The sequence below is a fragment of the Hyaena hyaena genome, unplaced genomic scaffold, assembly GCF_003009895.1.
Source record: "Hyaena hyaena isolate Hyena2069 unplaced genomic scaffold, ASM300989v1 scaffold_344, whole genome shotgun sequence".
Lineage (NCBI taxonomy): Eukaryota > Metazoa > Chordata > Mammalia > Carnivora > Hyaenidae > Hyaena > Hyaena hyaena.
The window spans coordinates 1,246,879-1,274,849 of record NW_024080977.1 but is presented as its reverse complement, the minus strand read 5'-3'; the positions used below and the strand labels follow the sequence as shown (position 1 = coordinate 1,274,849).

The following is a 27,971-nucleotide window of genomic DNA, read 5'->3' as shown; positions in this document are numbered from 1 at the left end:
TTATTGTTGCAGACAATGTGATCAATGAGTTTCTTTCATCTTTTCATCCTGATTTAATTTTAAAATGCTACATTTTCATTTTGTTCTGTAAAAAATTGCTTTTCCTCTTTCTACCAGGAAGCTCCTCAGGGTGCTCCCATTGCCAAGTGAGAACTGGGGAGCTCTAGTTGGAGAATGGTGTTGTCATCCTGACCCCTTTGCTAATAAGTCACTTCATCCACAAGAGAATGACTGTTTTATTGGAGACTCTTTCTTCTTGGTGAATTTAAGAAGTGATTTATGGCAGCCAAGACCTGAACTAGCCCCAGTGGAGACACACCGTCTTTCTTCTGAGAACCGTTTTAAATTGGTAAAACATTTTTTCAAAATAAATGCTAATTTAGAGTTTGGCTTAGAAACTGGTCTCCCCAATCTTTTCTTAGTTAAAGCATGCTACACAGACTGTTCTAAGGACCAAAATCCATTATTTTCAGCTTCCTCTCTTCTCCAGCTCTGCTCTATTGATACAGCAAGAGCATAAGGCTTTAGACCAAAACAGCTTACGGGGGCTGGAGGAAGAAGGGAAAGAGGACTTCTTCGTGCATAGAATTGGGAATGTTGCCATTTTACAAACCAAATTGCCCCACTTTCTTGTTTTTAGGGTAATATTCCATAATCTGCATAGTCTGATTTAAATTACAAGTGTTCTTTGTTCCAGGATATGTAGTATACAGTTGGGCCTAGGTATTTCCCCATGTCTGCTGATGTCGTGTAAGCAGATGCCGTCAAGGAAATGGGGGAGTCCACTTCCGTGTGGAAATGTGGAATTGAAGCTTGTGCTGCAGGCTCCAAGCTGGTGGTTGACAGTGTGAGGTCAAGTGCCTCTTGCTGTAGAAGTTGCTTTAGGGAGAAGGCAATTTCCTCTCACTGCCGAGAATAAATGGTTTACCTTACTTTAAAAGAAAATCAATGACATTGACTTGGCCCTTGTGAGAAATCATTCTGGTGGCAAATCAATATAGATGTGATTTAAAAAGTAAAGGAAATCATTGCCAGAGAATCTTCATTTTCACATCTGATTATTGGTAGGAACAGAAGCATTGTATGTTAAATTTCATTTGAAACTCATTTAATTTTTGTAACAAAAACCAAACCGCTTTAGGAGATATGAAAAAGTTGGGCAGCTCTTAGGTTGTAAGTTAGTTTATAGAACTATTTTCTGTTTTGAGGACAGATTAAGGAAGTTTATCAACTATCAAAGTTATCAGAATTAGTTAAGTGCCTTATCTCTCATCATAAACACAGATCCTTTTACCTAAATATGGTTCATTTAAAATTATAGTACTTACTCCTTATATAGTTTTCAAAGATAAATGGTAAGAAATTAATATAAATCTGTTATATGTTTAATACGGTTACTTTAAAATTGTATTTTAATCTAAATTTATTTATTAATACTTTACTGTTTATGTACTTTAACTTTCATTCTTGTGATAAGCTATAAGTTTTTAGAATATTTGCAAGGTGTGAATGGAAGAAGAGAGGAGAGAGATTAAAAGAGAGAAATCATGAGTTTCCCTTCTTAGATAAACTCTGTACTCTGTATGGAAATAATATTCTTCTCGTTTATGTCTTCATCTGTTATATGATGCTATTTATAAGAATGTCTCTTAATTGTGAACAACCATTCTGTGTTAAAGGAAGACCCTTCATATTCAGACTTAATGCTGTTTAGTATCATTGAGACTGTGGGAAGCTCCTGTCACAAGCTGTTGTTCACAAGATTGTTTCCAAGTTAGCCAAGGTGGAAGTTTCTCTTTAATTGCATATTGCAGCAGTTGAAAGAGTATGCCTGTGACCAAAATAGTAACATAAATTTGGAGGGACTGCTTAAACAATGCTCTCAAGACTCCTGTGGGAACAAGGCTGCTCTGTGCTATTGAAAACCTATTTCTCATATCACCAAGTCTAGCTATCTAGCAGGGTTTTGAAATGTCACATGATGACACAGCATCCTAATGGTATCTCTTGGGAAACATTTTTTTTGGTGAGACAATATCAGGGGTCCTTAGAAATTGAAACAACACAAAGGGAAATAAAAACGAAGACAGGAGGCCAATCCACATCTCTAAGCAGTGGTGCCGTCTCTCAGATATATTGATTTAATTAGTTCACAACACGGTCTTTCTTTGATGTTTGCTCTGTAGAGTTCCCACACTGTTAGGCTGCTTCATTGCACAACTTGCTGTATTATTGCCTTTAAGCATTGGTCAGGAGAAATGCATTACAAAGAGGAGCTTCTCTTTAAATAAAATGTAGACTGTTATAATATTTTAATTAAAAAGAGCTGAATTTAAAAATAGCATAAACACACAAAATTTAACACTTAATTCTTTCCTTCAGTACCTCTTTAACAGTGTGCAGTATGTTATTTGTCCCTGAAAATGTGGCAGTAGATAACTTTTGTTTTCACGAGATAACTTTATTCATGAGAGTAAGGAATAAAATTTCCTTATTCTTGCATTTACTCATTGTCTCATGCTATTTTTTTGTGTCTACCAACATAATAAAAATTTCACGTCTTATAATAGGATGATAAAGATGGCACCTCAGCCTTTTAGAAGATACATAATATTATTCTAGACTTAGAAAGTATGGCACAGGAACAAGTTGAACTTTGATTATATTGCTGCTGTCAAGTACAACTAACAGCTTTACATTTTTTTTCTTTCCTGGGGTGCTTAGCAGTAATTTATTGATTTTGGTAATTTGTTAACTCCATAAGGGTGTATTTCTTATTTTCTCAGAATAATGTGTTGAACTTTGTAAACATTAACAAATGTGAAAATAATAGAATTGTGAACTTCAATATACCAGTCATCTTGATTCATAAAGTATGCTTCATCTCACCTTTAACCTCCCCACCCCCACACATAAGTGCTTTAAAGCAAATCCCAGACATTATGCCATTTCATCCCATATGGATTTTTCTTTTTTAGATAACCATAGTGTCATTTTACATTTGACAAAAATGAAGAATCATTACTTGGTGACAAAATCCTAGGACATACACATACAGATTTTACCATTTCTATTAAAGGTATCTTCATTTGTTTGAATCAAAATATACACATTTCGTTGTTCGAGATAATTTGTTTTTTATTGATCACATTTTAAAATCTTAATTATCAGTGTCTTGAAAAGGTAGACTTACTTTTTTTGGTGAATAAACCAACAAAAATACCTTTCTCGCTTCATTGTAAAAAAAGCAAAATGTACTGTAAGAGCAGTTATAAATGAAATACATAATGGAGCACCTGATGAAATTTTTTTTGCTTTGAATAGAAAATTTTCTTCTCAAACATTGCCACTCCAATACCCCCCAAAAAAAGTAAAGTTTTTAGTTTTGGTAAGTTATAATGAGGGTGATTTGATTTAACTGATACAAAATAGGATCTTTTAAAAAGTGTCTTAAAGACCGATTTGGAGCTATACAGATTGTTTTTATTGTAAGAAAGCATGAAACTGCCCCAATGTCAGTTTCAGTTGAACATACCTGCTTTCTGAGCTTCCTGTATCCTTCAAAAAACATTTTTTTTAATGTTTTTTTATTTTTGAGAGAAAGAGCGTAAGCAGGAGAGGAGCAGAGAGAGGGAGACACAGAACCCAAAGCAGGCTTACAGCACAGAGCCCAATGTGGGGCTTGAACTCACAAACCGCAAGATCATGACCTGAGCTGAAGTCACACGCTCAAACGACTGAGCCACCCAGGAACTTGGCACAGGAACAAGTTGAACTTTGATACTTTGAACTTTGATACTTCTTGTTTCCTTGCCTGCACCTGACCGAATTGTCACCTGCCTTGGTTTCTGTGTCTGTGGCTTTGACTTTTTTTTTTTTTTTACCTCAAATTAAAGTTAGAAATACATTTTTTACGTTAAGATCTGATAACACATAAGCACCCACAAAAACATACAGCAAGTAAAATTTTGTTGAAGCAGTACGTCCACTGTGTTTGAAGCACTGTGATATTGCTGTTTTATTTCGTCATCTTTAGATTTAAAAAAATGTTAATGTTTATTTTTGAGAAAAAGAGCGAGTGTGAGCAGGGAAGGGTAGAGAGAAGAGACACAGAATCTGAAGCAGGCTCTAGGACCTGAGCTGTTAGCACAGAGCCCAATGCAGGGCTCAAACTCACAGACTGCGAGATCATGACCTTAACTGAGAGCCATCTACACGTCCCTATTTCATCTTTTTTTTTTTTATTATTTTAATGCAGGATATAACCCATTGAAGTGATTCTGTGAATTAGTTTGGAAAATACTGGGCATAGTGCTTAGAAGCATAAGTTTTAGCATCTAAGGGGTCCAGATTCAAATATCAGCATTGTCAGTTATTAGCACATCCAGGGAACTCAATTTAAATGTGCTTCTTATACAGTTTTTCCAGAAATAGTTATTTATGCTAAGGAAAATATAATTGTACTCAAACTTACCCTAATCAGTTAAGATTCCCTGGATCAATACATATATCCCACATCAGGAAGACACCCTTCCTTACTTAGACCAGCAATCTAGGAGATGACCCGAGGTTGGCAGAGTGTAGAAATTCCTTTTCCCTGCTCACGTTTACATGTAGTCTCCCATGTTGCGGTGTGTCTGTGAAAGGAATGTTACATGGTTTTAACAAAGGTATTGCTATGGATGTGAAAAAAAGCATATTTTTTGGTAAATTCTTAACATGCAGTTGTTCTCCAGTAAAAGGCAAAAAAAAAAAAAAAATGGTCCCTTTATGGGAAAGTATGGGTTTTCAGCCCATTCCTTGAATAACATTTGCCCAAACTATGTTTCATTTATGTAACATACACCTGGCACAGTGAGGCACAGTGAGTTACAATGAGCCTGGGACAGTGCTTTATAACACTCCTTTTTAATTTCTAATGAACAACGCTAGGGAGTAAAACACTACTATTAACTCCCTTTTACAGATGAGGAACCAAAACTGGTCCATTAACTTGCTCAACGTCATGTGTGTAATAAACAGCAGGCTGGGATTTAAACCTGGGAAGTCTGGCCCCAAACTCAGAGCTGTTAACCACCATGCTACTGCTTATAACATAGCCTCTAATAAAAAACGAAAAACCAGGTGTTTTTTTTTAATTTAGGTGTAATTGACATAGAACATTATATTACTTTTAGGTGTATAATATAATGATTCCATATATGCATGTGTTGTAAAATGATCACCATAATAAGTCATACCATACATAACTATAAACTTTTCTTTTGTGATGGGAACTTTTAAGATTTACTCTCTTAACAACTTTAAATACATAATACAATGTTAGTAACTGTAGTCGCCATGCTGTACATTACATCTCCATGACTTCCATCTTCTCTAATTGGAAGTTTGTACCTTTTGACCCCCTTCACCCATTTTTGCCAACCCCTGCCTCTGTAACCACCAATCTGATTCTCTGAACCAATCTGTTCTCTGAATCTAAAAGAACATTTTTTTGTTTGCTTAATGTTTAGTTGGATACTGCTGTTTTAATCTGCATCCCAAATGATGAATTTAGAGTTTTGAAGTTTAAGAATTTCTCTCAGCACACTGTCCAGTCTTTCCAGTTATAATGCATATCTTAAGTAGAAAAATTGAAAAACTATATGAATGTGTTAAATTCAATATGTTGAATGAATAGAAAAAATTATATGAATGTGTTAAATTAAAAAAAATTAAGTTTATTTACTTATTTTGAGAGAGAGAGCACAAGCAGGATAGAGGCAGAGAGAGAGAGAGGAGAGAAGGATCCCAAGCAGGCTCTGGGCTGGCACTCACTATCTGTGAGATCATGACCTTAGCCAATGGCAGCCACTTAACCGATTAAATATTTTTGACTTCTGGTGAGGGGCTATGAATTAAAGATTACTTTTCCATAAGTTACACTGGACTAGAAATCAAAGTAATGGCTCTAATTTTTGATTCTCCTGTTTTCTAGACACATGAATTGGAACAAGTCACCTACTCTCTCTGCCTTTGTTGCCTGCCATCTACCACCTCATTCTAAATGATAATGAGTGTTTGGAAGTGCTTTTTAGAAATGTAAGGTGCTCTTTTTTCAAATTATTTACAACAGTTAGATTATCAAGAAGTGGCTATGTTTGCAAAAATCAGTGTGTTCATTATTCTTTCGATTTGGAAAAAAAAAAAAAAGATCTCTATGCATGTGAATTATGCATACAAGCTAAATGTGTTCCCAGTATTTAGTAGAGGGCAAAATAAAATGTAAAGTTCAAAGTATACTCTAGAGACTGTGTTAAAATTATATATTCCTTTTAAGAAAAGCTGAATGACATTTAAATGACATTTTTCTGTTCTACAGAAACCAAAGGCAAATACCAAAGTAATTTGTAAGCGTTGCAAGGTAATGTTGGGAGAGACCATGTCATCAGGTAAGAATTTCATAATAAAAATAGCCAAAATGATTGCCCCCTTATTAAAAAAGAGTAGAAGGAGATTTTATAGGAAATCTATGTGAAAGATAGATAACTAATATATATTGTAAAATTGATGATTTTTTAAAATAGAAGTCTAGTAACATATCATCCAATATGCCAAGAGGTTTGTGTATTTTGACCTTTGTAAGTACATAGTATTGCATTTTAAGCTTAAAAGGTTGGGTCATTTTCAGTATTTTATATCCTTTCAGTGGATATAAAACTATAGTATAAAGTTTGGCCTTGGGTCTTTCTTAAAGAGTATTGGGGCTTTTTCCTCAGCACAACTCCTCAGTCAGAATTGTTGGTTGCTAGAAATGATGAAGTTTTCTTGACTGCCATCTGTCTCAGGGCTGTATTTTGGGGGTTGAAAGAGAATCTGTTGAAATCGAAGAAAACACATTCTGCGTTTCATGCTCTGTTCCTGTTCTCTTCCCAATAATTATACCTGTATTTATATAAATCAGTTTTAAATATAATTAAATCATGATAATTAAATTGCATTGCTATTTACTTATTTATTAATGTTTATTCGTTTTTGAGAGAGATAGAGCACAAGCAGGGGAGCAGCACAGAGTGGGGAGACACAGAATCTGAAGCAGGCTCCAGGATTTAAAAATTTCTGGAGAGCTACAACATGCTGCATTAGCTCTGTGGATGACATGATTATTTGTAATACGGTTAATTAGAAGATGTAAGTAAAGCCAGTGCATCTAAGAGAAGGTGGCTGCTGGTCTTTTTGTTTGTTTTTTAAAATCATCAGAATTTTGCAAGTAGTATACTTGCTCAGAGTGAACAGAAAAGGAAGAAGGAGTTGTGGTAAAGGCTGCCATCCCCAACATCACTTTGCAGAATGAAAGCAAGCCCTTTAAGCAAAAACTTAGAAAAATTTAAGACTTCCAGTCAAATTAGGTGAATTGATTTTTTTTTTAAATCTTTTCTCTTCTCCCTGAAGCCCAGTTAAAATGTCAGTTAAGGAATAAAAAAGATATATATCCACAGAGACCATGAGAAATTGGGAGGAAGTGACAGTGATGTAAACAAGAGGTATAAGCAGACATTTTTTGGAAACTGTAAAACTGAGAGGTGTGGGAACACACTTTGCTGTGTGGTGGAAGCTGTAGCCTCAGTGTCTGCAGATCATCTGAGTGAAGAGAGAGCTAGCACTCGCAGTAGAGCCTCAGAGCTGGTCGGAATTTGGACACAACAGATAACAGGGAAAGCAGTCTGAGACAAGGGGCTGGACAAAGGATGATTAATTCAGAATTTTTATATGGAGGTGTAAGACTTCTAAGATTCCTCCTCTATTTGCAACTTGCTTATACTCTCAAGGTGGGAGATCAGAGGACTCTTTCTTTGAAAATGGGAGAATACCAATCAGAGAAGAGATTTGCAGATACTCTCTTAGCCACCATTCAACAGTAAAATGAACCTAGGTCTAGCCACCCTACAGTCAACTAGCCTTGTACCCACATGTAAGAGTTTCCTATCAGTGTTTTTATATCTTAAATGAATGGATTGCTGAGAATCAAAAAATAGTTGAGCAAATGTCCACCTAAAAGAGACTGAAGTAAATAATCAAGTAAACAGAATAAAGCACCGAGAAAAAACAAATTAATTATAAAACAGAAGAAAATCTTTGACAAAAATAATGTTTTTAGAGAAATGAAATAATATTGTCTCCATAATTCAGAGAATATAGCATTAAAGATGTGATTGCTTAAAAAACATAATCAAAGGACTAAAAGATAAAATTAAGGAACTGTCTTATCTCATAAATCAGAACCAAAAGTCAGAGATTAAAGATTGGAAAGGAATTATGGGGAAAAAATCATCATGTAAGTTTCCTGAGGGTAGAGATACTGTCTGTCTCATTTATCACTGTAATCTCAGCATTAAAACAATATCTGGCACATAGTGGGTACCCAGTAAATACTATTTAATGAGTGGAGACTTTTAGGATGTTCAGCATCCCAGCTAAGGATATTCAACATCCAGCTAATAGAAATTCTAGAAAGAAAGAATAGAGACAACAGAGTTTAGGAAATTATCGAAGGCCAGAAATACTAAAAACGCATTACAAGGCTATTTTCCGGAGCTAGGGCTTCAGTTTCTCAACTGAAAAGACCCCCTACATGCCCAGTATGATTAATGGGATGGCAAGGCAGCTACTCAAAGCTGTATCATTGAGTAATTTTCAAATACCAAGGAAGAAGTTTCCAGAGGGAAAAAAGCAAGTATTGTACAAAGGATTAGGAAATAGAATGGCATTGATTTTTTTTTCAATTTATTTATTTTGAGAGAGAGAAAGAGAGAGCATGTTTGCAGGGGAATGGCAAAGAGAGAGGGAGAAAGAGAATCCCAAGCAGGTTCCTTGCTGTCCGTGGGGCTGATGCAGGACTCGATCCGCAAACCCATGAACCGTGAGATCATGAGCTGAGCCTAAATCAAGAGTGGGACACTCAACTGACTGAGCCACCCAGGTGCCGCAAGAATGGCATTGAGCTCTTAACAGCATTTTTGAAAGCTAGAAGACAATGAAGCAACGCCTTCATAATTTAGAAGGAAAAAGATTTTTAATCCATAATTCTATCATAGTCAAGCTATCAGTCAAGTATGAAGATAACATATACACAGACCTCAAATGTACATTTTCCTTAGGAATGTACTATAGGATATATACCAAAACTAAGGATTTAACCTCGAGATAGAAGACATGGGATTTGGGAAGCATTATCTAACACAGATAAGGGAGACTCAGAGTGAAGGACACATAGCAGGCCTAGAGAATAACAGCCTGGATTGAAGCAAAAGGAGAGAAGATTGCAATAAATATGTTTTCAGTTACAAGGTGAAACTGATACAGTCTTTGATTTATATGACAATACGTAACAATCTTCAGATAAGAAGAATTAGCTAAAGGTGCTTAGGAGACTAATATAGTGAAAAAGAAAGAAGTTATGCGCTGCAGGAAAGTAGAAGGTTGAACAGGAAAGAAAACATTTCCATGGTATTATTATAGTCATAATAATGTGAAGTTCAGTATAGGCAAAGGAGAAACTAGAAATTTAAGAGGGAGATTTTGGAAGCAAAAGGCCGAGGACAGGCTAAGATGATAAGCTTTTCACACAGCTCTGGCTGACTGCTAAATGCACATAATAGGTCCAGAGGATCCAATAAGAATTGAAAGCTCAGGAGACCTGTACATCCCATGCCTTTGATTTCATTTCTCAATCTATGCACAGTTGAGCAGCAGAAGGTAGAAACCTTAGTGGCTTAAAGTATTTAAGCAAACATCTCCCCACGTCTGCTGACAGCTAAATTATGAAGGCATAGTGAATACTCTAGGGAGCCAGGCTAAGTAAAATAAAACTGAGGAGAAGCATTAGTGGCAACACACTGTGGGGAAACATATTTCATAGTTTGAGCTCAAGTTAGTTAATTGACTATTATACTTAACAGCCAACAGTCCTTGAAAGAACAAAACAAAATCCAGGATAGTGACAATATATTACATACAATGTCCTACTTCCATTTAGAAATTATTAGACATGCAAAGAAACAGAAAAGGGTGATTGCTACTCAGAGAAAAAACAGGACTCAACAAACAGGTGCTGAGTAAGCACAAATGTTAGACAAAGATGTTGAAGTAGCTATTATAAATATGGTAAAGAATTGAAAGAAAACAAAAACCTCTTGAGTGAACTAATAGAAAGTCTCAACAAATTAGAAACTTCAAAGAGAAAATCATTGGTAATTACAGAGCTCAAAAAGTACAGTAAGTAAAAAATTTCCTGGATTAGCTGAATTACATATTTGTGATGGCAGAAGAAAAAATAATCATTGAACTTGAAGGTATATTAATAGAAACTAACCTATCCAAAGAACAGAGAGAAATGATCAAGAAATGAATCAAACTGATAAAGACCACAGATATTTGTGGGACAATACCCATTGTTTCAGTAAATGTGTAAATAAAGTCTCAGAAGGTGAGAAGAATTTGTAGAAAATAGTGGATGAAGTCTTGGGAACTTTGGTGAAAAATATTAACCTTTAGATCCAAGAATTGCAATGAAAAGTAGGGTAAACACAAAGAAGACCTCACTCAACCACATTGTAGTCAAACTAATAGAAGCCAAAGATGAAGAGAGAAACATTTTTCTAATGTTTCTATTTATTTTTGAGAGAGAGACAGAACGTGAGCAGAGGAGGGTCAGAGAAGAGAAGGAGACAACAGAATCTGAAGCAGGCTCCAGGCTCCAAGCTGTCAGCACAGAGCCCGACGGGGGGCTGGAGCTCACTGACTGCAAGATCATGACCTGAGCTGAAGTTGGATGGTCAACCAACTGAGTCACCCAGGCGCCCTGAAGAGAGAATCTTGAAAGTACAAGAGAAAAACAAAACATCTCTTACAGGGATTTCATGATACAATTAAGGCTGACTTTTTACAGAAATAGTGACAGCCAGAAGACACTAAAATGAGATATTCAAATGCTGGGAGGAGGGAGGAAAGATAAAAAAACTACGCACCTGTCAACTAACAACTCTATATCCAGCAAAACTGTCCTTCAAAAATAAAAGCAAAATAAGTGAATTTTCATATAAATAGATGGAAGTTATGCATTACTAGCAGACCCTTTCTACAAAAAAATGCTGAAGAAAGCTCTTCAAGCTGAAGTAAAAGATAACAAAGGTAACTGGAATCCATAGGAAGAATTGAGGAGCAAGATAAACAAATAATATGTGGGTAAATTACCATGAAAGTAAACTGAAAAGTTAGCATAGAATTGAAGCCACCTTTTCACTACAATGTGCCAGTTCTCTAAAATTAGAACATTTACTTTGATTGCTTTGAGAAGTAAGGATATAAATTAAAGACTACACACAAAGGGAACCTAGTAGATTACTCTCTGCACAAAAATTTGAGGCCCTAAAAAGCCATACCCTTGTTGTGAAGGTTAAACAGCCCTGTGGAATTACAGACAGGTATCAGCGCTTTGACACTTCAGGGAATTTCAAGTCTTAAACTTGTTTAGTCTGCCATGGGCTAGCCATAACACCTGTGCCTGGCAAAAATCAAAGGCAGATTACCTCTGGAGGAAAATACCTTTGTTGTAAAACTCATATTAGAATACCACAAATAATTTGTCAAGTACAGTGTTCACCATACAACCAAAGATAAATCAACATACAAGTAGACTAGACTTTTATCAGCAGGAACTAACAAAATAGCAAACAAGAGAAACAGACCTCTGTTATTGGAATTCTGTGACATAAACTGTAACAATCCTGCTGTCTATATTTGACAATAAAAGAGATTGGTTTGAAAGTATCAAAAGGAAAAGGAAACAACAGCAAGCATATTTGGAAAAGATCTACAGTAGAATTTCTAAAAAATATATAGCTGAAATCTAGATTTTAGTGGAGGTTTTAATGACAGGCTAGGTACAACTTGGAGAAAGAATTAATGAATAGGCAATTGATGAGAAGAAAAATCTGTAAGCCAGCACAGAGAGACAAGGCAAAAAATATAGGGGACAGTAAGACATAAAACATACACTGAGAAGATCTAACATGTTTTGTCTTGTTAGTTTTTATTTAAATTCCAGTTAACATAGTGTAGTATTAGTTTCAGGTGTACAATTTAGTGATTCAGCACTTCCATACACTACTTGGGCCTCCTCACAGCAGGTGCACTCCTTAATCCCCATCACCCGTTTTAGCCCATCTGGTAACCGTCAATTTGTTTTCTATAGTTAAGACTCTGTTTCTTGGTTTTCCTCTCTTCTTTACCCTATGGTCATTTGTTTTGTTTCTTAAATTCATATATGAGTCAAATCATATGGTATTTTTCTTTCTCTGACTGACTTATTTTGTTTGGCACAATACTTTCTAGCTCCGTCCACATCATTGCAAATGGCAAGATTTCATTCTTTTCATGGCTGAGTAATATTCCTCTGTGTGTGTGTGTGTGTGTGTGTGTGTGTGTGTGTGTGTGTGTGTAACCATTCGTCAATCAATTGATTTTGAGGCTCTTTCCATAATTTACCTTTTGCTGAGAATGTTGCTAAAACATTGGGGTGCATGTATCCCTTTGAGTTAGTGTTTTTGTATATTTGGGTAAATACCTAGGAGTACAATTGCTGGATCATAGAATAGTTCTATTTTTTTTAATGTTTTATTTATTTCTGAGAGAGAGACAGAGAGACAGCATGAGCAGGGGAGGGTCAGAGAGAGAGGGAGACACAGATTTGGAAACAGGCTCCAGGCTCTGAGCTGGCTGTCAGCACAGAGCCTGACGTGGGGCTCAAACCCACGAACCATGAGATCATGACCTGAACCGAAGTCAGACGCTTAACCGATTGAGCCACCCAGGTGCCCCAGATTAGTTCTATTTTTAACTTTGAGGAACCTCTAATAGCATATGTTTAATCAGACTTCTATAAGGAAAATAAACAGAATGGAGCATGGACAATATTTGAAGAGACAATTGCTTAAGAATTTTACAAAAGTGATGAAAAACAATAATCTACAAATTAAGGAGATCCAATGAATTCTAATTAAATGAAGCCCAAGTAAGATAAATGAAAAGAAGTCTATAGCTAGACACATCTGAGTGATAACTGCAGACAACTAAACAAAAACCAGAAAATCTTAAATACAACCAGAGAAAGATGACAAATCACTTTCAAAGGAACAATAGTAATAGAAGATGGAAGACAAGGGAATGATAGTGTCAGTATGTACAAAGGTTAAAAACTGTTAACCTAGGATTTTATAGGATGAAAATGTCCTAGTAGGACAGAGTCAAGACAAAGGTAGATATATTGTCTGACAAACACTAGAATAATTCATTTCTAGTGGTTTCATTTTTTATTGAAAGAAATTCTACTTGTAGAAGAATAGAATTCTACCTGTAGAAGGTAGAAGAAAACGATCCCAGTTAGAAAGTATAAGTTCAAGAAGGTTTGGTAAAGAAACTGATAAATATATGAGAGACATTAAATGGATGCTAACTGCATAAGGCAATAATAATAATACCTTGTAAGATTAAAATTGTAGAATTAACTTATAGTTTAACAACAGCTGGGATGAAAGGGCTCACTTCATAATGTTAAAAGGTTCATTTCTGCACATAATAACATGACTTCAAAATAGTAAAGTGAAAATTGAACTTATAAGAGAAATAGATAAATTCAGCATGATGGCTCTGGCTATATAGTAATCTATTAAACTATCTATTGATTTTTTTTGCCTTTGTTTTGTGTGTTACATTGAGCAATTGAAAACATTTTCAGAAAATGTTCCGAGAATGCCTTTCCATCTTATTAAAACAATTAAAATTGTTTGGCACACCATTTTTAATAACTGCATAACATTCTCTTGCCTAAATGTATAATTGTTTAGCCCAACCAGTCTAAATTTTTAGCAACTTATTTTCAGTTTAATTGATGAGCTTCTTTAGAGATAAATTTTTGTAGATATGAATATTTCTTGGAGATAAGTTCTTAGATGTTTAATGATGTTATCAAAATATATTTAAGGTCTTCATCAAGTGGCTTTCCAGAAATCTATCATTTGCAATTCTGACAGCAGTATGTGATTAAGTGCACCCACTTCTCCATATTTTCATCATTGCTACATTTTATCATTTAAAAATATTTATTTGATGCTAAAGAATATCTTTTAATTTGTGTTTCCTTCATTACTAGAAAAAATAAACATTTTTTTCATAGATTTCATAAAAAATTCTGAATAGTTATGTTTATATTCATTTCTGTAAGATATTTAGTTTACTGTTTAAATTTTTATGTAAACTAAGTAATCAAATAACCAGATTTGTTGGAAATTATACATTAGTAGACTCAGTGAGATTCTGGGAAATACTAATGTGAAACACAGCATTTTTGCATGGGCTCTGGGACACCATGATTAAAAAGCCTTTTTCAGTGACTCCTAGCTTTGTGACCACTCCATAGAAATGAGGAAAGGGGTGCCTGGGTGGCTCAGTCGGTTAAGTGTCTGGCTTCAGCTCAGGTCATGATCTCGCCCTTTGTGGGTTTGAGCCCCACGTCAGGCTCTGTGCTGACAGCTAGCCTGGAGCCTGTTTCAGATTCTGTATCTCCCTCTCTCTCTCTGACCCTCCCCTGCTCATACTGTCTCTCTCTGTCAGAAATAAGTAAAAACATTTTTTAAAAAATGAGGAAATCCGATGACTAGTTTCTACATACTTGGGCTATGGCTGTGATGTGACTGATTTTTCTAACCTTCCGTGAATGTAAATGGAGTGTGCTTGCACCAGATTCACCTGGGCCATGCTCTGCTGAAACAACATCGAGCCCTCTCAAGTCTCAGGACTCTCTCATTGTAGTCATCAGTGCTTTGTCATCTTTTTTTTTTTTTAATGTTTTTTTATTTATTTCTGAGAGAGAGAGATACAGTATGAGCAGGGGAGGGTCAGAGAGAGAGAGGGAGACACAGAATCTGAAGCAGGCTCCAGGCTCTGAGCTAGCTGTCCGCACAGAGCCCGACATGGGGCTCGAACCCATGAACTGTGAGATCATGACCTGAACCGAAGTCAGATGCTTAACCAACTGAGCCACCCAGGCGCCCCAGTGCTTTGTCATCTTAATTACTAAGTCATTTTGGGAAAAGTTTTATTGAATGTTAATTTTACTGGTATATGTACTGAATATTCAATTTGGGATGTCATAATTAGGGACCAACACTTCCACAATAAAAATATTAGTGCAATGGGAAGATATTTAATTTTCTTATTTTTTGTTTCTAGAAACCACCAAGTTTTATATGACAGAGATAATTATTCAGCCATCTGAAAGAAGTTTTCCCATCATACCAAGGTATAATTAACAAATTAAGCTTGTTCTGTAATTTTAAATGTGGAGAATGATAGGTACAAGTGATTATTTGGGAATTCATTTTTATTTATACCTTCTATTGGGGAAAAAAATAAAAACCTTTGAGAAAGGCTTTTAGACAGTTGAACCAAATCACACATATAAAAGACCTGAGCTTTCATTTATGATTTGCTTACATAGTAGCATAAACAAATGTGCTTCTATTAACATCTTCTAATTCTGAAAGCTTTTGGTGCTTCTTTCTATTTGTCAGATATCCAAGATCTCATAACCTAATCACCAATAGGTTTTGAATAATTATTTCTGGTTTTAGCATAACTTATTTAAAATGTGAAATGTGGGTCAATTTTCAAATAACTCCTGTGTTTTTTTTTTAAAAATGTTAATTAGGCACCAAAATCATTAGTGTTTTCTTTCTTGGAATCTTTTTAGTTTGCAAACAGAAGTTAATTATAATATTATCTTTCAATTCATTTATGGATATCTGAAAATTATGGCAATCTGATTTTAACCTTAGAATTTATCCTCATGTAAATAACTTTGATTCTCTACCTCAGCTCTGACTTTTTGAGGGGACCCAAATGGAAATCATTGTAGATAACTGTCTAATGTTTGAGAGGAAACATCTAGCCTTCTTTTTTTAACTTGCTCACTGTTTAATGTACTATAGCACAAGGGGAATATTGACATGTCTGATAACAGTATTTTATATTCAGTCAAGGAATAGTTAGGTTTGGGATGGGAAATGTATTAAGGATTGAAGAACAGGTTATGAGAAGACTGTAGCAAACACAAATACATTAAAATATATTAAAATCCACATTAGCACAGTCTGTGAAGGAATGGGCAGCATATAGAAAAGTCTGGCTGCACACGCCTCTGCCTTTTGGGTACCCTGTGGGTATTTTTGGCTCCTCTTTCCAGTTAGAGTTATTATGAGAGGCACATTGTGAAAATTGACTTCTGTTCAAACAGGTCTCAGTTTATACAGAGTGTTATCGCCCAGTGTCTGGTGGAACTCTCCACTGCTAGAAGCACTTTCAGATTCACTATTCAAGGTCATGACGGCAAAGCGTACATCTTGGTAAGATGTTATTTCTCCCACCTTTCTGTAACCTGGTAATCTGGAGTCTCAGAAATTCTTTAGTCTTGCCTTTCTTTTTTCTTAATTCTCAGGTCCAGAAAATAAATGATCAAAAACTGAATTTGTAATATCAGTTTCATTCCCAAACCAAACTCAATAACAGAAGATCACGTGCCTTTATGTGCTAGGTATTAGGGATATAGAGAGAAATAAAACCTGTTTCCTGCTCCCACCACAAAATAAAGTTTTTCACTCTAAGTTGTTAATGGCTTTTCTTGGTCAGTATAACCAGTTCTGTCTCTGTCACTTTTTTTACCTTATTGATTTTTCCCTATTTTTCCCTTTTGATACTTTAATGTTGAAAATATATTCAGTTACTCCTGGTTTTGTATGTGTGTATATGTGATAAGAATACTTAATGTGAGATCTACCCTCTTCATAGATTTTTAAGTACATGATAACAATATTGGTAATTATAGGCACAATATTATACACAGATCTCTAGTACTTATTCAACTTGCCTAACTTAAACTTTATACTCTTTCATTAGCAACTCTTCATTTCTCCCTCCTTCCAGCCTCTGGCAACCATCATTCTACTCTCTGCTTCTATCAGTTAGACTGTTTTAGATTCCTTATATAAGTGGAATCAGGCAGTACTGTCCTTCAGTGTCTGGCTTATTTTATTTGACATACTGTCCTCAAAGTTCATCTGTATTGTTGGATATTACAAGATTTCCTTCTTCTTTAAGGCAGAATACTCCATTGTTTGTATGCAGCACATTTGTTTTCTTCATTCATCGGTTGATAGGCTTTTAGATTGTTTCTGCATCTTGACTATTATAAATAGTGCTGCGATGAACACAAGTGCAGATACCTCTTCGAGATCCTGATTTTAACACATTGATGTTTGAGAAGTAGGGGCAAGTTTTAGATAAGAGGCCCTGCAGTTAGCAGAATCATCCCCTGCATGTACCACAAGCATCTAATATTATACTGTTGCTGTTAAAAATAATGGTCTGCAGAAAAGAATTTGGACTATTTTTGTAAGAATCCTAAGAATCAAGGCCTAAGTCTCTTCTCTGTCTCTATATCTATTTTATTCAACCAGTAAACGTATATTGAACATTTCTTATTCTAAAGGCACTGTTCTAGGTGTTCAGGGTAGAGCAAAAAATGCCATTAAGGAACTCACAAGCTAATAGGGAAACATGGTAGCTAGAAGGAGAGAGGAGGTTAGGTTGTTAGGTGTGGCTTTGTAGCTGTCCATCCATTATGGGGTCCCCATGCTTCTCTGATTCCAGATAATTTCTACCAAAGCTAAAATACTTTCTGACTGAAGTCAATGCTGAGTATTCCTGATAGTCCTAGTCTGAAATTAGTTTTAATTTTCTTTTATTGTAAGGTTTTCAAGTCAAATTCAGGAATAGGAACTTTTAAAATCTACTACTAATATATATTTAAATTGAAAAAAATTTCTTTGTTATAAAAGTAATACATCCTCGAAACAGACAACATGAAGAATATAGAGGAAGTGGTATTCCCCCATCTGATTTTCTCTCCTTTCTTACTGTATCATAGTATTTGAAGGTAAAAATTATTAATCGGCTATGTGTACTTCAACATTTTCCCCCATCCTTATATAACTATATGTTCATACACTCACATTCTGCTTTTCTGTTTGTAAAACATACCAGAATCATGTGATGAGCATTTTTCTTCACACATCAGTATATCATAAGGATTGTTTCTTGTTAGTGTAAATATAGACGGTGTCTTTAAGGACTAGAATTCCTTTGTGTGGCTGTTAAAGACAGTGAGACAATGAAAGTGATCTTTGCATGTGTATTTTAATACTTCTTTAGAAATGGACCTTTCTAATCTAATACAGTATTAGAATTTGTGTATTTTAAATGGATAATTATCATCTTTCAGAAAAGCTGTATTTATTTATCCCATGTAGTGAGGCATTCTTGGTACCTTGCCCAGATCCTACTCAGTTTGGTACACCCATTTCCCAGCTGCTGAGAGGTATGGGCTGCTAATGGCACTCAGCTGCCTTTTCTCCAGAAACTCGTCCTTATGTGACAGACGCCACCTTGTTCAGAAAGTTACCTCTTCCCCACCCCTGCCCTGGTCAGCCTCCAGCCTACTTGATTTGACCCTGGTGTACAAAAAGCAGGGGCCTCCTGTCTGGAGGTGAAACGGGCTCTGTGGGTGGGATTCTTGCTTCAGAGCTCCCCATGGGGTCATGCTGAAGCCAGACTCCAGCTGAGCCCCTCATAAACAGCATGCATCCAAATCCTGAAACACTCGTCCACCAGCAGTCCAGACCCCTCTTCTGAACTGGATAATACCATCTTTTTGTACTTGCAAATCTGTACGTGTTAAGGGTGTCAGGCAATTTTTATGTTTCCTTATTACTAGTTATAAACATTTTTATATACGTGCATCACTTATTCTATTAATTCTGTTCATATTCTTTGCCTTCATTTCTGTTGGGCTGTTACCCCCCTTTTTTTTTTCCTGGGGGCTCTATATATTATAGATCATAACTTCGTTATATACTGTTAAGTATTTTCTCCTAGTTGGCTGTCTTTTTTTTTTTTTAAACTTATAATCTCAGTGGCTCTACCAGATGTTTTCCTTTGAAAGACTTACGATACTTAAAAATTATATACATAGTTCTCCTGTATTTTTTTCTGATATTTTATAGTTTTGTTTGTGTTTGTTTTTTAGTGGTGGTATGAGATATGGGTAGGGTGAAAATGATATCCTTATACTTGGACTTTTCTCTCCAAATCTTTAGCTGTGGCTTTTAAACTCAGACAGTTTGGTGATTGAATCTTTGGGAAGTTCCAAATGTATCACAAAATTCCCCCTGTTGGAAGACATCTTAAAGGCAGATTCCAGTTCTGCCTGGAATGCCGTCAAGGTCCTCTATCAGCCATGCATCAAAAGCAGGAATGAAAAGTAAGTTGTGTGTTTGTTTTTTCATTCCGCATCATGTTTTAGTTTCGTTTGCCATTTGGTGTTGAGAAATTAATGAATTAGATGGTACTATGGCACTTCCCTGTTTGAAGCTTCTAGGAGTTGTACTGCTAAATGTTATGCTTTAAAGTAGATTGAGTTATTACGGATGATTCATGCTAATGTGCAGAAAGCTTTTACTGAAAATAATTGGTCTTTTTCTTGTAATCTCAGCTGTCTATGCATATGGCTGCAGTACTTAATCAGGCATCAACAGCTATGAATATTTACTGATGAGCACTTTCCAGGCATTGGGGATGCAATAGTGAACAAAACATAGGCCTTTCTTCCTGGGGTTGTCATTCTAATAGGGGGAAGGCAGACCATCAACAAAAGAGGCATAAAACCATGGACTGATGTGGTTCCTGTTAAGAGTCAGGCACTCCTCTGAGGCTTTAAGCTCATTTAAGCCTAACAACAACCCTGTGGGGCAGGTACCATTATCACCTCCATTTTAGAGATAGGGACACTAAGACACAGGTGTTAAATTACTCTAGTGAAATACAAAGCAAGGTAAAGTAGTTGGAGCGATATAGGATGGAAGTAGGAGGTTGTCATTTTATGTTGAAAAGTCAAGAAAGTTTCCTAAGATGATATTTAAGTGGAAAACACGAAATGAAGGAGTGAGCTTTATCTGAGAGTTCAGTATTCCTGGCAGAGAGAACAGATTGAAGTTTATACTTGTGCTATACTCTCCAGTGGGTTTGATCAAATTTGTACTAAGAACAGAGATTCCAGTCTTTTCCTAGGAAGTAAATATGAAATTTTGAAAAATTGCTCTTTTTTTTGGATTATACAAGCAGTACAAATCATAAAATATTTAAACAATTGAAACATACAAAAAGTAAAATGTGAAAGCTCTCCATCATGCCCCTTTCTGGAAGTAAAAAGTATGTTGTATATTCTTCAACTCCTTTTTCTATTTATTTTTCATCTTAATATAATTTGAATGGATACACATATATTTTTTACCCTTAAAAAGAAGTAACACTATGTCTTGGGAGATGCTTTCCAAGTCAGTGCTTGGCATTTCATATAATGGATGTACTATAAATAATTTAACTATTTTTCTGTTGATAGATATTTGGGTTATTAATATTTTGCTGCTATAATTAGCATTTCATTGTGTGTTGTTATACAAATTTCTTTTGTAATTATGTGTACTTTTTTTATAAGGGATGTCTAGAAGTAGAATTGCTGAGGCAACGGTATGATACTTAAAATTTTGATAGGTAATATCAAGTTATTTTGTAAAATGACATTACAAATTTATACTCCTACCTGAAGTTTCTATAAATGCCTATTTCCCTGCATCATCACCCAAACTGCCATTTAGATTTTTGCCCATCTGATGCCTGTCTAAACGAAACAATTCAGATTTCTATTCTTGTGTTGTTTTCAGGTATGATCAGAGACTACGGCTTATGCTTTGTGTTCTGAAGACTTTGGTGTGTGTATGTATGTATGCGTGTGGGTGGCTTAATACATAGTCACCTTTTAAGCTGTTTGTTGCTTGTATTCTCTATATACTTGTATGTGTGTGTTTGTGTGTGTGCCTTTATAGATTTATGTAGTGACGCTTATTAAAACCTTTTAAGTTCTTACTTATTTGAAATGTGGACTTTTGAAAAATGGATGAGTAATTTTCTTCTGATTTTGATATCTGTTTTTGCATTATATATTTTGAAACTATGTTATTAGGTACATAAATGTCTGAGCTATGATAGCTTGACTAATTGCATATTTTATCCAAAAGAGATTTTGCTGTCCTTCTTTGTGATGCTATTTCCATTTAATTCCAATTTGCCTGATGTAAATATTGTTATATTTACTTGCCTTTTTTTTTTAATATTTTTATTTATTTCTGGGAGAGAGAGAGAGAGAGACAGCGTGAGCAGGGGAGGGTCAGAGAGAGAGGGAGATACAGACTCTGAAATAGGCTCCAGGCTCTGAGCTGGCAGTCAGCACAGAGCCCGACGCGGGGCTCGAACCCACGAACTGCGAGATCATGACCTAAGCGGAAGTCGGACGCTTAACCGACTAAGCCACCCAGACGCCCCTACTTGCTTTTTTTTTTAATTGCTAATTTGTTATACAGTAGTCTCCTCTTACCTGCAGTTTCACGTTCTGTGGTTTCAGTTCCCTATGGTCACCCTATGGTCCACAAGCAGGTGATCTTCCTTTTGACATATGGTCAGAAGGTCAGTAGTAGCCTAATATTAGCTCACAGTGTTTCCACCATTCACCTCATCACATACGTATTTCGTCATCTCATATTCTCGCCATCATAAGAAGGGTGAGTTCAGTAAACGAAGTTATTTTGAGAGAGGGAGAGAAAGAGACCACATTCGCGTAACTTTTATTACAGCATATTGTTTTACTTGTTCCATTTTATTTTTAATTATTGTTTTTAATCTCTAACTGTGCCTAATTTATAAATTAAAATTTATCATATGTATGTTTAGGAAAAAACATAATATATATAGCTTTGGGTACTATCTGGGATTTCAGGCATCTACTAGGGGTCTTGAAATGTAACCCCCGTGGAGAAGGGGAATGTTTTTCCATCTCTTTATTTTCAGCTATCCTGTGTCATTTTATCTTAGGTATTTGTCTTGCTAACATGTACCTCATAAACTGAGTATAGCTGGATATTTTAAAACTCCAATATGAGTGGGGTACCTGGCTGGCTTTGTCAATAGACCACGCGAGTGAGTTCAAGCCCATGTTGGGTATGGAGCCTCCTTAAAATTAAAAAAACAAAACAAAACAAAAAAGGAAAAAAAACACAAATGAATTAAAAAAAAGCCTCCAATATGGCAGTCTGTTTCAATAATGAATTTAATACACACTATGATTATTGATAGAGTTGAACTTAGTCTACTATCTTTTACATTGGTTGTCTTCTCTGCATCATTTCTGTCCTCTGATGATTTGGAAGTAAAAAAAAAATTTCCATCTCAAAGTGATTTTTAGTGGTTGACCTGAAATTTTTAAAATATGTACTTGAACTTATTTTTATTATTATCATTTTTTAGATGTAACTAGTATACATACTCTTCACCAGAACAAGAAAAGACTCTTAATAAGGTTTCGTATTTCTTCTTTTTCTCCCTTCTCCTGAACTCTGTTCTCTATATTGAGATCATTTATGATTCTGGTGATGGTGGCAGTTTCTTCTTAGAGATGTATCAAACCAACGCCCTGCCCCATTTGCTTCCCTCTTTTTAAAAAATAATTTTTAATGTTTATTTATTTTGAGAAAGAATGAGCAGAGAAGGAGGAGGAGGAGGACGAGAGAGAGAGAGAAAGAGAGAGACAGACTCCCAAGCAGGCTCCGCATTGTCAGGACAGAGCCCAATGCAGGGCCTAAACTCACAAAACCCTGAGATGATGACTTGAGCCTAAATCAAGGGTGGGACGCTTAACCGACTGAGCCACCCAGGCACCTCATTCTTCCCTCTTACTTACAGTCCTGTATTGTGGCCGTGAATGGTTTTGTATTTTTATTGTGTAAGTCTATTTCCATAAAAATATTTGATGTTTTAAAAATATTTACAAAAAGTATTATATAGTATGTATTTTTTTGCAGTTTAGTTTTTTGCTTAATAGTCTTCGTTTTATTGATTTGATGAAACATGCTGTTTTATGTACTTCTTTTAAAGTTGAACTGTAGTTAATCCTTGAATATATAAAAATCTCTTACATGTTATCTCTGAAAACCTATAGGATTTCTCTTTATCCTTGTTTTCTAAGATTTCATACAGATGTATCTAAATGTGTTTATTCAAAATTTTCTCTTACCTCATAATCTGTTCTCTTACAAATGAATTATTCTCTCAGTATCTCTGAGAATAATAATGATACTTCAAGTCTTCTGTTTTTCTCTGTTAACTCTTTTCTTTGGGTGTTAACTCTCCTTTCTTTGAAAAAATTCGTGTTTCATACTTAGCATTGTGGTGTTACTTTCCCCAAATGTTTGATAATTCCACCAGCCTTACTGTGCTAGGATGTATACTCCATGTGAACCAGAACCTTGTGTGTCTTGCTCATTAGTATTATGGTCGCATTTAACAAAACACTTGTCAAATGAATGGTACATCATTTTCTGCTTATTTTTATATTTGATAATTACTGTTTATCTATTGGTAACAGCCTTTATGGATTTGTGAAAGAGAACTCTAAGGATATGCCAGTTTAGATGTGACAGTTTGTCTTTTGACAACTTTTGGGTACTAAGAAAAAGGAAGTGGTGGTAGACTGAGTTACTGTGGTGAAACTTATATTCATTATTGTGAAGAATCTTTATACTGCCTCTCTTGAGTTGTGTGACTGTCTCATTATTTCACTCATTTCCTAACAAATTCCCATGACACTGGAAATGCAATGACTATGGTCAGTTGTGTCCTGCTGTATTTGATTAGTGTACTTTTTTTTTCTTTTTTTTAATTTCGTATGTCATGTCTTAGGGACATAATAAATGAGTTTGATAACTTCAATTTGCCTATTGTATATAACTACTTTTGTTGTGTTTTTTCTCCTACTACTGTTTGGTTCTTTTAAGAGACATTAGTTTCTTTCTTTGGGGTCATTGCTGAGCAAACCATAGATTCCCTGACATATTTTTGGCACGTAGGGAGGTACATTAACTATTTTAGTCCAATCAGCTGCAATTTTATTTTATTTTTTTAGTGGAAGTGTGGATTGCCAGATGGCAGTCTAAAAGAGGAAAATAGCAAATGTAACTATGGTTTTAGTTCCTTGAACACACACACAAAAAGTGGCAAGTAATATATTTAGAATGTTCTTTCTTTCTAGCAATAGACACACATGTCTCTTGACATTTTGAAGTCTATTGTTTTTTATCGCCATACCCCCTGCCCACAGTTATCTTAAAACTTACATTGTTTAGTTTGTATATCCGAATTTGATCATAAGTATTAACTTTTTAGCTTTGGACCCAAAGTTAACTTTTGTAGTGTGTACTAATTCATCAATTCACCCATGGCCTCATATTCTCTAGAATGGGGGTCATTTTTCCCCTTACGGGATATTTGGCAATGTCTAAGACATTTTTGGTTGTTACAACTTGAGGGGCTACTAGAATCTAGTAGGTAAAGCCTAGAATGCTCTTAAACATCCTACAGTGCCTCACAGAACCTCTACAACAAAGAATGATCCAGCCCCAAATGTAGTTAGTGCCAGAGTTGAAAAATCCTGTTCTAGATTATCTCCTGAAATCCAGCTGTGTCTACCTTTTTGCTCTGGGAGGCATGGCCCACTCGTTTCTGGAAATTTTATTTAGGCCACCAAATAAGAGAAATTTTACTGCAGCATGAGCCCAAACCTCTATAATCCCACATGCTAAGTTAGTTAAAGTAAAAAGAATAAGTACAAAAAAATGTTTATTGTTGTATTTCTCTACTCTTCTTTTAGGGAAATGTGAAAAATAGATTTACTCTTAGTAAACAATGATGAATTTTATAGGTTTTAAGTCCTTTGTTCTTATGTCTATAAGAAAAGAATAGGGGAATGTAATCACTGAATGTAAATAAGCGTTGGTTTTTTTTTTAAAGCTAAATTGAATTCTCTTCATTGTTTTAAGTTATATGAGTCCTATTATTGGTAATGGTTCTGTCCACATTTTCCAAAAGATAAAATATCTGATTTAAGGACGCCTAGGTGGCTCAGTCAGTTGAATGTCCAACTTCAGCTCAGGTCATGGTCTCGTGGCTCATGAGTTCGAGCCCCATGTCAGGCTCTGTGCTGACAGCCCAGAGCTATTAGCTATATATAACTATATATATGTGTGTGTGTGTATATATATAACTACATATATATATATCTTAACATTTTTAAGTATACAGTTAAGTAATGTTAAGCATATTCACGTTGTTGTGAAAAAGATCCCCAGAGCTTTTTTATTTTGCAACTGAAAACTGTATACCCATTAATTCTTTTTCCTCCATCCCCCCAGCCCCTGGTAACCACCTTTCTATCTTCTGTTTTTATGAATTTGTCTGTATTAGTCTGCTAGGCCTGTCATAACAAAATACCAAAAACTGGATTACTTAAACACCAGAAACTTATTTTCTCAAAGGCTCTGGTGACTGGAAGTCAAGGATCAAGGTGTTGTCAGGATGGTTTCTGATAAGGACTCTCATCCAGGCCTATAGACAACCTCCCTCTCACTGTGTCCTCACATGGCCCCTTCTGTTAGTGAGAACAAAGAGAAAGATAGATGAGAGGGGGTGGAGACAGGAGAAGATCTTGCTTCTCTTCCTCTTCTGATAAGGACAGTGGTTAGATTAGAGCCCCATTCTTATGACCTCATTTAACATAAGTGCTTCTTGAAAGGCCCTATCCCCAAATACAGTCCCACTGAGGGTTAGAGCCCTAAGTGTTCATTCAACATATGAATTTGTGGAGAACACAATTCATTTCATAATACTAACTACTTTAGACACTTCATATAAGTGGAATCATGGAATATTGTCTTTTTGTGACTAGCTTATTTCACTTACCATAATGTCATTAAGGTGATTCATCTGTGTTGTAGCATGCAACAAGACTGCCTTTCTTTTTGAGTCTGAGTAGTATTTCACTCAGCACTTTGATTACTCATTCATCCCTCAGTGGACATTTGAATTGCCTCTTATACATTGTGAACAGTGTAGCGGTGACCTCGGTGTGCACATATCTCTTGGAGACCCTGCTTCCAATTGTTTTGGATATATACCCAGAGGTGGGATTGTTGGATCAAATGGTAGTTCTGTTTTTAATTTTTTGAGGAGCCTCCATACTGTTTTCCATGGTAGTTGCAGCATTTTACATTTCCACTACCAGCGGTTCTAATTTCTCCACATTCTCAACAACACTTATTATTTTCCATTTTTTTAAGATTTTATTTTTAAGTAATATTTACATACAACATGAGGCTCAAACCCACAACCCCAAGTTCAAGAATTGCATGCTCTACCACCTGAGCCAGACGGGTTTTTCTGCTTTTATAATAGCAGCCATCCTCATCGGGGTGAGATAGTATCTTATTGTGGTTTTGATCTGCATTTCTTTTTTTTTTAATGTTTTATTTATTTTTGAGAGAGAGAGAGAGAGAGAGAGAGACAGTGTGAGCAGGGGAGAGTCAGAGAGAAGGGGAGACAGAATCTGAAAAAGGCTCCAGGCTCTGGGCTAGCTGTCAGCACAGAGCCCGACATGGGGTTCAAACCCACAAACTATGAGATCATGACCTGAGCCGAAGTCGGACACCCAACCAACTGAGCCACCCAGGCAGGCGCCCCTTGATCTGCATTTCTTTGATGATTAGTGATACTGAGCATCTTTTCATATATTTTTTTGGCCATATTTATATCTTTGGAAAAATGTCTATTCAAGTTCTTTGCCCATTTTTTAATCAGGTTATTTGATTTTTTGTTGTTGAATTGTAGGAGTTAATAATCCTGATATTAACTCTTTATTTGACACATGGCCTGCAAATATTTTTTTTCATTTCATAGATTACATTTTTTTAAGTTTATTTATTTACTTTTTTGGTGGGGGAGGGGGAGAGGCAGAGAGAGAGAGAGACACAGAGAGAATCCCAAACAGGTTCCATGCTCTGCACAGAACCCGACATGGGGCTTGATCTCATGACTGTAAGATCATGATCTGAGCCAATATGAAGAGTCAGACACTTAACTGGCTGAGCCATCCAGACACCCTTATGTCACTTTTTTATAGTGTCTGTTGATTGTGTCTTTTGATCCACAAAAGTTTTTAAGTTTAATATAATTCCATTTATTTTTACTTTGTTGTGTTTTCTGTGTCAGTTTCATAAAATCATTGCTGAAGTCTGATTAATTGAGGTGCTCATACCTGATGTGTCAGAGACTATCACTGCCTGAGATAAAATTAGGTGGTTTTTAGGAGATTTAGAGGAATTTGTCCTTTCTGGTTAATGAAAACATAAACCAAAAGTTAATTTATTCTAATTTTATATCCAGCAGAATATCTAAGACCTGTTACCTAATAATTACATAACTTACTAAAACATTCAGCATTAATTTATTTGGATAGTGTGTGAATACGATGCTAGAATGAGTGAATGAGCAAGTAAGCGAACGAATTGATTAGTGTCACCAACCCCTAAAGAGCACTTTATTAAACCATGTCTGTGTCTTCTATGTCCCCACAGGGTGATAATGTCAGTACACTCTAATTAGGGGCATTCCTTTTGCAGAGTAAGATTAATTTAAGCTTCAGATGTGAATATCCAAGTCTTATAGTTTATAAATGAGGAAATTGAGGTGCAGTAAGAGAAATAATTAGTCAGTATCTTTATTAGTTGGTGATAGAGCCAGAATTTGAGCCAGGTTGTCCTGGTTCCAAATTCAGTTATATTTCATTATATCATGTAGTCCCTTACCATAAAATTTTAGAAGATCTGAAAATGTCACTATAAATGTATTCCTCAAGAACAATTCCTTTGGTAGTTTAGAATGTG

The 27,971-nt window shown here is 35.6% G+C and overlaps 1 protein-coding gene across 4 annotated transcripts in view; it reads left to right on the top strand.

The window, feature by feature from the left end:
- Window positions 1–27,971, top strand: part of UBE3D (ubiquitin protein ligase E3D) — a 159,148-nt gene that overhangs the window by 34,471 nt on the left and 96,706 nt on the right. For 3 of the 4 annotated variants that reach the window (XR_005531338.1, XM_039249774.1, XM_039249775.1), the window contains 5 exons: window positions 118–349; window positions 6,362–6,431; window positions 15,268–15,337; window positions 16,331–16,439; window positions 19,248–19,411. Coding sequence is in view for 3 of the 4 variants with exons in the window: in XM_039249774.1 (XP_039105705.1) it covers window positions 118–349; window positions 6,362–6,431; window positions 15,268–15,337; window positions 16,331–16,439; window positions 19,248–19,411 (645 nt within the window). In the remaining variant the exon portion in view is untranslated. Of the gene's footprint in view, window positions 1–117; window positions 350–6,361; window positions 6,432–15,267; window positions 15,338–16,330; window positions 16,440–19,247; window positions 19,412–20,870; window positions 20,970–27,971 lie in introns of those variants that run through there. The other variant, XM_039249776.1, reaches the window with a different exon arrangement.